At 38.4% G+C, this 10795-nt stretch overlaps 1 protein-coding gene across 8 annotated transcripts in view; it reads right to left on the reverse strand.

Moving 5' to 3' along the window:
- Positions 1-9852, reverse strand: part of OMA1 (OMA1 zinc metallopeptidase) — a 78599-nt gene extending 68747 nt beyond the window's left edge. For 6 of the 8 annotated variants that reach the window (XM_087865925.1, XM_045802226.2, XM_045802229.2 and 3 more), the window contains exons 1-2: positions 9748-9852; positions 1145-1660 (exon numbers count right to left, since the gene is read on the reverse strand). In XM_087865925.1, coding sequence (XP_087722051.1) covers positions 1145-1644 — 500 coding nt within the window. In that variant the 5' untranslated portion in view covers positions 1645-1660; positions 9748-9852. Of the gene's footprint in view, positions 1-1144; positions 1661-9639 lie in introns of all 8 variants that reach the window. The other 2 variants (XM_045802228.2, XM_045802227.2) reach the window with 2 other exon arrangements.
- Between the last annotated feature and the right edge of the window lie 943 nt (positions 9853-10795).

Genomic DNA, 10795 nt, shown 5'->3' on the forward strand with positions numbered 1-10795 from the left:
CCCACTTGCCCATGCTGTATTCAAAATTAACTCTGGTTCTATACTTAGGTCTCGCTTCCCCTACTGTAAAGTCCTGCTTAAAATCTGTGTTTACCGCTTTAACTATTGTCTAGCTCTGGTTTTCTCTGACAGCCGTTACTTACATCAAGAGCTAACACAGCTGTTATTTTTTTCTGGGTGCCAATGTGAAAGCATAAAGAACACAATACACTAGAGAGTACAAGTTCTCAATTTCTGATAGAAAGAAAATTTGTTTGGTTAGTATAGGAGTAGGAGGGCTAGAAGGGCCTTCATAGTCATCAAAGGTAAGAAAGCTTAATGAGCAGACAATGCCTAACTTTACCTTTTTTCAATCTTCATGGAGCAAATAAGAGAAAACAAGATTATATGGAGGGAGGTTTAAATTAAACATAAGGTACTATTTAGCTATAAAAACATAATTATTATGAAGGACTACCCAAGAGAAAATAACAAAGATGTGTTGGAAATAGAATAGAAAAGTGAATAAAATACTAGTTAAGTGTTAACTTGGCTAGGCATGAGCCCACTCTTAAGTAAGTGAAGTTCTTCAGTTTCATGACCCATTGCCTCAGATTCTGTAACCTGAACACGTATGTTTGTAAGTACTGTTCTTATACACAAGCTGTAACCAACATTTCTCATCCTTTTAATCATAAATGCAAGATCTTTTAAAAAGTATCTATTTAATTTTTTAAAGATCATATTTTTATACTATAATATGCAGTAAATTGGGGCACCTCGGTGGCTCAGTCAGTTAAGCATTCAAGTCTTGATTCCGGCCCAGGTCATGATCTCAGGGTTGTGAAATCAAGTCCTGCATCAGGCTCCATGCTTAGTGCGGAGTGTACTTAGGATTCTCTCCCTTTCCCTCTGCCCCTCCCCCCACGCTGTCACTGTCTGTCTCTCTCTCAATAAATAAATAAATAAAATCTTAAAAAAATAGTACGCAGTAAATCATTCCAAGATTACTAAATCATACTTAACAAAACTGTGTAGAACCAACTATTTAGAAACTTAATTTTGAGCTAAATATGGGTAGGAAATCTAACAAGTTTTCATTAAAAGTATAGTTTTACAAATACCTTTTAATATAAAAGGTTATTTTTTTTAAAAAACTTTTTACCTGCCTACAATGATTGCAAATAGTTTCTGCACTGGTTTAAGAATTATCAACAAGAGAGGAACTGGAGCAGCTTGAAACCGAGGAGAAGTGTGGAAACTCCTGATGTCTCTTTCATGAAGACAGTTTAGAGGATGCAATTGTGAAAGGGCAGGAACTCCTGTAACTTCTTTCAACAGTAGCTGTCTTGAAAAAGAGTCATTCCACACAGTACATTTGGGGGTAACCATCCCAATTTCCTTACAACTCGTGTTCAAGAGGCATCCTGGTCTTTTGCTACTAACAGTCTTAGAGAAATAAAAATTTTCAGGCAGAAAAGTCAACCTATCACACTGATTTACTCCCAGACCCTGATACTTATTAATTGTATGATTAATTTGTACTTGATGACAGTCTGGTGAGATTACAGCTAGTGTGTTACATTTTCTCCAGCTGGCCAGCAAATGAAATCGGAAGAAAACACAGTTTCTAGTAGCAGACTGCAGTCCATTGATGAAGTTCATCTTTCTTCTTGATTATCTGGAACACACACAAAAAAAATAAGTTATAAATATCTCTGGAAAATACTTACTTACAAAACTGGGAACATAACACTTATGAAATAAGTATGTCAATTGTTCTTCCCCTTGACACATCTCAGACTGAATACCTTAGGTTTCTACCACCACCCCCATAGCAATGCCCCTCAGCAATACAAACCAAACAGCTTTTACTCATTTTTTTTTTACTCTGTAACACATACTTTAGAAACCTGGATCTTGGGGCACCTGGGTGACTCAGCTGGTTAAGGATCTGCCTTCAGCTCAGGTCATGATCTCAGGGTCCTGGCACTGAGTCCCACAGCGGGCTCCCAGCTCAGCAGGGTGTATGCTACTCCTTCTCACTCTCCCTTTGTGCTCTCCCCACCCCCTTCTCTCTCAAAATAAATAAATCTAAAAAAAAAAAAAGAAGAAGAAGAAGAAACTTGGATTTTCCTTTTCTGTTCATTTTTTAGTTTTAGTTGGGGGAACTCTGTTTTTATTTTAATAGCTAAATTATTGGGGAATAAGAAGTGGATTAAGCAAAAATAACAGGTTTTAACAACTGGCAGTAAGTAGGGAGGAAGCATGTAATGGAACAGTAAAATCTAACTTTTAAAATGTATTTTTAAAAATACAAATCTCATCCTTTCAAATAAAATCCTTGTACTACTGATTGGGGTCAAGATGGAATAAGAGGAACCAGACTTATCCTCCCACTGAAAACAACTGAAAAAAACAGAATAAAACAATGCTTTTAATACATTGGACATTAGGCAATGAAGACCAGTGATCCCTAAGAGATGGGAAACAAATGTGATGAGCCCTACAATTGCCCCAGCTTCCTGCCTGGAAAGTTTCCAGGCCACTATGTAGAGAGGGGAAACCTAGCACAGCCCAACAATGTTCCTAAATTGGAGAGATGAAGCTGGGAGTTCAAGTAGACCACAGTAACTAGATCGCGCAGAGTACAAGAGAAGACAACTGTGCGGAGTAAGAATTCCAGAAGGTGCTATGCAGGGAAATCTGCCTGGTACTCAGATGAGCTCTAAACAGGGCACTCATGTGAGGTAAGTCCCTAGAGATGGGAAAGAATCACCTGACAGGATTAGAGGACCAATATTCAGGGCTCATGGAGGGCAGAGTAGAGTGCCTATTTCTATCTACACTTCAAAGTGGAAAACCTTTGAATTCATGGGGCGTTGGGGAGAGTACTCCGAAGCGTTTTATCTCATTGGAGAAAAATTAGTCGTAGACTAAAAGCTACTCTGGCCCTACCTAACAAAGATTAAAAGCAAGACTCAAGAAGATCAAACTGTTTCTAAGGAACTTAACCACATTCTAGAAAAAAGCTCAAAAACAGCTGCTGTAAGAATATAAAAATATCCACCACTTAATAAAGTATAATTTATAATTAAAAATTACCAGACAGCAAAGATGCAGGATTGTGAACCATAATTAGGAAAAATATTAATAAAAACTCACTCCTAAATTATAGGAATGACAGCACTGATAGATAAGGATATTAAAGTAGTTATTTCGACTGTATTCCATGTGTTTAAGAACTTAAAAGAAAATCTGAGAATGTTATGTAGAGACATGGAACATTTTTTAAAAAGACCTACACTGAACTTCTAGACAAGTAGAATGTCTTTGATGAAAATTACACTGAATGACACTAACAGCAGACTAGATTTTTAACAGTGAAATAAAGATTTGTGAACTTGACCCATCAATAGAAACCAAGAAAACCAAAATAAAAAACCAAGGTGAAAAAAAGGCACAGAGCATCAGTGAGGTGTAGGATAACTCAAGTGGCCTAATATATGTATAACTGGAGTACCGGAAAAGAGGGGAGGGATGGTAGACGCCCCCCCCAAAAAAAAAACCCTTGAAAAAATAATGGCCAACATTTTCCAAATTTCATGAAAACTGTAAACCCACAAAACCAAGAAATTTAAAAAGCCACACACACAGTAAACACAAAGGAAACATACTTCAAGACATATCCTAATCAAATTTCTTAAAACCAGTGGAAGAGAAAATCTTAAATTTTTAAAATTTTTATTATATTCAGTTAGCCAGCATACAGTACATCCTAAGTTTTTGTTGTAGTGTTCAATAAGAAAATCTTAAATTTGACATGTTTGATGAAATGGACCAATTCCTTGAAAAACACGAACTACCAAAGCTAACTAAAAAATGGATGTATCTAAGAGCCCTATATCTATTTTTTTTAATTGAACTTGTAGTTAAAAACCTTCCCACAAAGAAAGCTCCAGGCCCAAACAGCTTCACTGGGCAATTCTATCAAACATTTAAGGAAGAATTAACAATAATTCTATTCAAACTCTTCTAGGAAATTGAAAAGAAATTAATAGTTTGCATTCTATTGCATGAGATCTGCATTACTGTGATACTAAAGCCAGAAAAAAAAATTATAGGAAGACTATACAGTAATATCTCTCATGAACATAGATACGAAACAATATTTTAGAAAATCGAATTCAACAGTATATAAAAAGACTACATCATGACCAGCTGAGATGTATCCCAGGAAGGTAAGGTTGAGTAAAAATTCATAAATCAATGTAATCCACCCTATTTATTGAAAAAGAAACACCACATGATCATCTCAATACAGAAAAAGCATTTGATAAAATCCAACATCCAACCCTGATTAAAAAAAACTAAGTAAACTAGGACATCCACAGAAAAATACAACCAACGACATATTTATTGGTGAAAGACTATACTTTCCTCCAAAGATCAGGACTGAGGCAAGGATGCCCACTCTCATCACTTAAATTCAATATTGTACTGGAGATCCTAGTCAACACAACAGAATGAATAAATGCCTAAACAAATGGCATCCAGACAAGAAACACAGAAGCTAAATGGTCTTTATGCCTACATAACATGATCATCTACATAAAAAATCCAAAGATATCCCAATGAGTTTAGTTAGGGGGCAGGATACAAAAGCAATATACAAAAACGATGTTATCTCTATATATTATCAAGTGATAGAAGCCAGCCCCTACTCCCTCCAAAAAAGTACATACTCTATGATTCCAGCTCTATAATATAAACTGTAGAAAATGCAAAATAATGTATAGTTACAGAGAGATCAATGATTGCCTGAGGATGGGAAGGTAAAATCAGGAAAGGGATTAAAAGTTTTGGAGGCAATGAATATGTTCACTATTTTGACTGTGGTATTAGTTTCACAGGTATACACATATGTCAAAACTACACTATACAGCTTAAATATGTACAATTTATTTTATATCAATTATACATCAGTTAAGCTCTTTTCCAAAAGATACTAAAAAGAGACAACAATCAAATGCAATGTGTGAATTCTGATTAGATCTAGTTTGAAAGGAAAAAACCAGCTTTAGAAGACAACCGAGACTCTTGGAGGAATTTGCGTATGGATTTGCTTTTAGGTTATCTTACGTAAGTACTGCTTATTAGATGACAATGATGTGGTTATATAGGTGAATATCTTTTACCTGAGTACTTGCTGAAGTATCTCTTTATGATGAATAAAACTTACTTTCAAATCATATAACAAATACATACACATACACATACACACACACACACACACACACACACAGACGACATAAAGCCAGTGCAGTAAAATATTAACAATCCTATCTAAGTCATGGTTATATATGTGTTCATTAAAATTTTTTTCAATTTTTCTGCTTCAAAATCTTCATAATAAAAGTTGGAGGAAAATATGTAAATCTAACTCAAACTAGACTAATATTATCTAGAAAGATGCTTCAGAACATCAGCTTTAATAAACCATATTACGTATATATCAAACTATTTGAAAGTCACTCAAAATTTTTATATACTTAATACATTCCACCCTTGCATTACTAACATATAATGTGAAAAAAAAGGGCATGGTAAGCAAACATTAACTCCAAGTTAACCTTTTGGAATTAGTATACATTTTAAATCAAGGTCCAGACTTGATACATAATAATCTGTATCAACAAGATACTTCTAGATTTTTTTTTTCTTTTTTGAACCAAGCTGTAAGTAATAAAATAACTGAAGCCTAGAAATCATTCAAAATTAGTATCTGAGTAGCTAGTAAGGTTCCTCATCGGCTAGGTGGCTTGTGAGTTACAGATGCAGCATAAAATCTAGTCTCTACCCTCACGGATGTTATGGAGTTGACGGGGGAAAATGTATCTAAGTAAAACTATTAAGAGATAATAAAACATAGTTCCTCATTAAGTGTTATACACTATATGAAGTTTTAAAAAAGAAAAGATATCCGTGACTAGCAGAAGAGTTCAAAGCAACTATTATTTTTTATGCCATTTAGGCAGATCCAGAAAAAAAATGTTTCAAATGGGAAAGTATACTTAAGGTTTAAAAATAGAAAGTCATTTGCTAGAAGTCAAACTGCAAAAACAACACAAACCTACATTCTTAGATCCTTCACTATAGGAGATAAGCTTCAGACACTTGCCTGATCACACTCCCTTTACAAGGGCATCCTACAGCCTCAACTTCTGGGATAGGCCCAGACTGTCAATCTTTCCCAGTGACCCCTGCCACTGATCACAGAGCTAGGAGTGGATATCTCACACAGAAAAGACTTTTGGTGAGACAGTATCAGGCAAAGGGGTAAGGGGGTGTATAAATTGGGGTTACAGTTGGTGCTATGGCAACACAGAGCAATACGCAAGCAAGAACTGCAAACAAAAACCTTTGCAAAAGAAGTGATGGACAGAAAGGACAATGGAATCAAGGTGCCAAAAGTAAAAGATAATGAAGCCTCAGGGACAGAAAAAGAGAGAGGGGGCAAGATTCATACCATCCTGGTTCCCAAGAGTCCACTGTACTTCCTAAATTAACTGAGCTTCACGAGCTTTTACTTTCTTCCTAAAACAACTCCCTCTCTTCAAAGAGTTTCTCTATCTTGTAAATAAGTGATCTCTGACTTAAGTTACATGGTGTAAAAGTTACACGTTTCATATACAAGCTGATAACATTTAAATATTACACGTGCTGCTTGTCAGAATTAGCTAAGGGTTCCTTCTAGACTTTGCTAAGCCAAATTCTCAATTTTCAGCACTGAATCAGTTCCAGATAATCAGTTCTGGATAATCTCTGCAGTGACAAAAGATCTCAATCTACATTAAATTGGTCATGTCAATTCTGCCTCCTCAACATCTCAATCTAGCCTTTCCAGGGTTCTGTGGCCTAGGTTGTGGATTACTATAGACCCTCCAATCTCTCTGCCTATTAAACCACCAATTCCTACCCCTCCAGTTCATCCCCCCCCAAACTAGAACTAAAGCAATCTTTCTAAAATGCAAATAAGACAACGCCCTACAACTCAAAAAAGTCCTATTTTGCTAAATACTATGCAGCTATTTTAAAAAATGGAGATTTGTGTAATGAGAAAGAGAGACACGAATCTTAAAAATAACAACAAATGCTACTTGCAAAAATTCTTTAGATCAGGAATGGCAAACCCAGATGTGTAAACCAGCACTGCACAACAGAAATTTCTGCAATGAGGGAAACATCCGCATTGTCCAATGTGGTAGCTCCTACCTATGGCTGCTGAGTACTTGAAATGTGGCTGGTGTGACTGAGGAGTAGGAATCTTAATGAACTTAATTTTAGTTAATGTGAAACAAAATGGCCATAGGTGACTAGTGGCTACTGTATTCAACACACCAAGTTTGTAGAGTCCAGGCAAAGCCATACTGATGTAAATGCAGGTTCATGTCCATACAAAGAAGGTGCAACAAGCTTAATGGAACTTGAGCTTAGCGTTACCACTGTTCAGTATTTTCAAGAAAAGCCAGAAATTCAAACTTTATGTGAAAGTTTCAGATTTAAAATGCTGGCAACAAACTTAAAAAAACAAGAAACAAACAAACAAAAACCCCTTTTTAACCACCTTGGCCAAACATACACAAGACCCTATTCAGCTTTTGATCTCTGAATGATGTTATTCATTCATTAAATATTTAATGAGTGCCTCCTACATGCCATACCACCGAGCATTCCGGATTCTAGAGATACCACAGAAAATAAAGCAGACAAAAATCTTTGCCCAATTTGCAAAAATAGTAATGCTAAAATATGCTAGTATATATAAATATAAATAAATCTAAAGCAAAACATAGCAAACTATTCATTATGGTTATTTTGAGAGGCAGAATGGTGGATGTAAGTGATTTAGTATTTTCATCTCATGTATTTCTGTGCTGTTTAAATTTTTACAGGATGTATTATTACTCTTTAAGCCCCAAAACCAATAAAGGCAACTATTTGTGCTATTTCCAATGGTTTCCATAGGCTTCCATAAACTCCTCCATATAGAAGACCAGGCCTCCCATAATGCCACCCCCCACTATTTCTCCAGGCACCTTCTCTCCTTTCTCACCCATTCCAAAGCTCCAGACCCACTGATTTACTTACGCCCCTCAGAAAAGCTCTCATCTCTATTTCTGTGCACCTCTATTACGCTGCTTAACTCTGTGATTATGGCAAGCAAACTCTTGCTCATCTCTCATGACTTACGTGAAATCTTTAAAAAATATTCTGACACAGAAGGTATAGGCAAAAGCCCCAAACATCACATGAACATAACTAAAAACATTATCAATTGTATCATTGACAATCAGGTGTCATTTAGAACAGAAATAATGCCTGATATTTTGCCTGGTTTATCCTTAAGAACGGGTAAAAAATTGGGGAGGAAATGTATTTATACACTTTCAAAGAGCCAACACTAGACAACACAGAACCTAAGAAACAATCACGGCTGACAAATCCTCTTCAAAGAACTGTAGCAGGTCAACAAACATAGCTGGCAAACTTTTAAGATTACTAAATTAATAATGTGAGAAAATTAAACAATTTGGATTGTTAGTCTCTAACAACATTTCAGAACCTTAATTCTTTAAGTACCATCTCAGAATGAGCAAGTACAGCACTCACTGACACTCACAGCTGAAGCCTGGAAGACAGTTTTAACAACTCTGCTGAAAGTGACTATTTCTTCTCTAGTTTCTATGGAAACAGCTGTCAGATTGGCAAAAATAGGACGTGTACTTTAAAATAATCATTCAAGCAAAGTACACCCATGATGGAAGACTTAAAAAAAAATAAATTGGAAGGCAACAGACTTGGTTCTTAAGCTTCCAAATGCCAGCCTGCACCCCTTCGCCATGGCTGAGATGATGGATATAAACCCACATCATTTTCGTGAGGGTTAAACAGCACTGGTTGGAGTCACTTTAGCTGATCAATCCCTGAATTCCAAATGAGCTCTTTTCATCGCCCCGGACTAAAATTTCTCACTGAGGACTGCACAGCACAGTAAAACTGTTGCTCCGCTTTACACAGGCAAGTGGCATTATTTAAAGAGTATAAAAAAGTTATTTTTGTAGACAAGTTTATGAAGAAATTATCACAACTCCCGACAATTGTTTAGACAGGAAATGTTCAGTTCTTCATGGCAGGGTTTAGGTAGGAAAACTTTTATGTTCTCTACTTTGAGAGGAGGAAAGAGAGGGACTGCCTCTCGAGGTGCTTTAGGCGGCTAAGCGGTTTGCCACAGGTTAAAGTGTTGTAGATGTGAGACGCAACCATGCTGCGTTAATACTACTACTTAAAAAAAAAAAAAAGAAAGAAAGAACGAAAAAAAGGAGCCGGGGGAAAGGCAGGGTTATCTTTCCGGAAACCACATTCACCTGCCAACTTGCACCTCCCCGGCTGGCTGGGCACTCTGGGGTCCCTGCACTTCACGCCGGGAGGGGAAGGAGGGCTGAAGCTTCACTCTCCCGTACTCCTTTTCCACTCGCCCCTCTCCTCCCGGCCGCAGACGCCGGCCCTACCCACTCCCGCCCGGACGCCCCTGCGTCCCTCCCCCCAGGCTCCGCCACCCCAACCTCCTCCGCGGTGCTCACGAGCCCAGCCCCTCACCCCGGCGCCCCTCGAAGTCCTTCCACTCCAACTCCCGCACTCTGCCCCCGCCCCTGGGCCCGGCCCAACTCGTAAAACAAGGGTAAAGACTTCCCCACCAGGACAGACCCTAGCAGTGGCGAAAACGAAGACGACTCCTCCGGTCGGACCTTTGCGCAAGCGCATACCCCATCGCAGAAGCCCCGCCTCCTCACTTCCTGCCCTCTGTCCGTGCCCGGGCGCCTTTTGCTCCGCCCACAGCGGGCAGTCGCCACTCCCGCCCAGAGTCGTCCTCCCGGTGGGCGGCTGACCCGGAGCACACGGTGGCGCTCTCACGCCCCCGCGTGGCCGGAGGAGGGACGTGGCTGCGGGCTGGGCTGTTTGCCTGGCAAGTCTTCGCTTACGTCCTTGGAAACGGATTTGAGACCTCTAAAGAACGATCCAAGCAAGGCTGTGAGGTCTCAAGATTCTAAGGCAGTGCGGGTCAAAGGGAAAGAGAATCGAGGGCTGCCAAAGGACTAAGGTTTCTTGGTGTTGAAGTTGCACTGATGGAAGTAGTCTTTGGAGTGAGAGACTTCTCTGCTTTTACATGACTTCTGGAACGGCACTAAATTTTAAGAAAAGTGGAGAAAACCTGAAGCATCTGGAAGTTAGTTGAAAATAGCTAGCTACAAAACAGTGTGTCTAGTACCTATCGTTTATGCCACCAAAAAATATTTATCCAGCACCAAGGGCATTCTAGGTGCCAGGGATACAGCAGTGAACCAGATAAAGACACGACTTTCATGGAGCTTGCTTGCATCGCAGTGAGGAAATCTAGGCAGTAAGCAAGCACACAAGTAAATAAGCACGGTATCAGGTAGTGGTACGATTCTATATTAGTTTGTTAGATTTAATTCTATGCACGATGAAAAACATCTTAAAAGATGTAAACACTATAAACAATTTTAGAGGATTATAAGCTTTTATAAGATTATGAGCAATATTTTCTTTTGCCTTGTTTATTTGCGTTTTCTAATTTGCCTTTTACTTTGAAGGAACTATCCTGGCAGATCCCTGACCACTGGTTCCCTAAAACCTGAAGCGGCAGGACCCTGAATCTTCATGGGTTTATCTGAAGTGCATGTGTCTTACCGAGGGTTGCAGTGGACTAGCTATCTCTTGCTCAGCATGCCTG

This window comes from Ursus americanus, chromosome 12 (assembly GCF_024610735.1).
Source record: "Ursus americanus isolate L20-20 chromosome 12, mUrsAme1.1.p, whole genome shotgun sequence".
NCBI classification, from domain to species: domain Eukaryota; kingdom Metazoa; phylum Chordata; class Mammalia; order Carnivora; family Ursidae; genus Ursus; species Ursus americanus.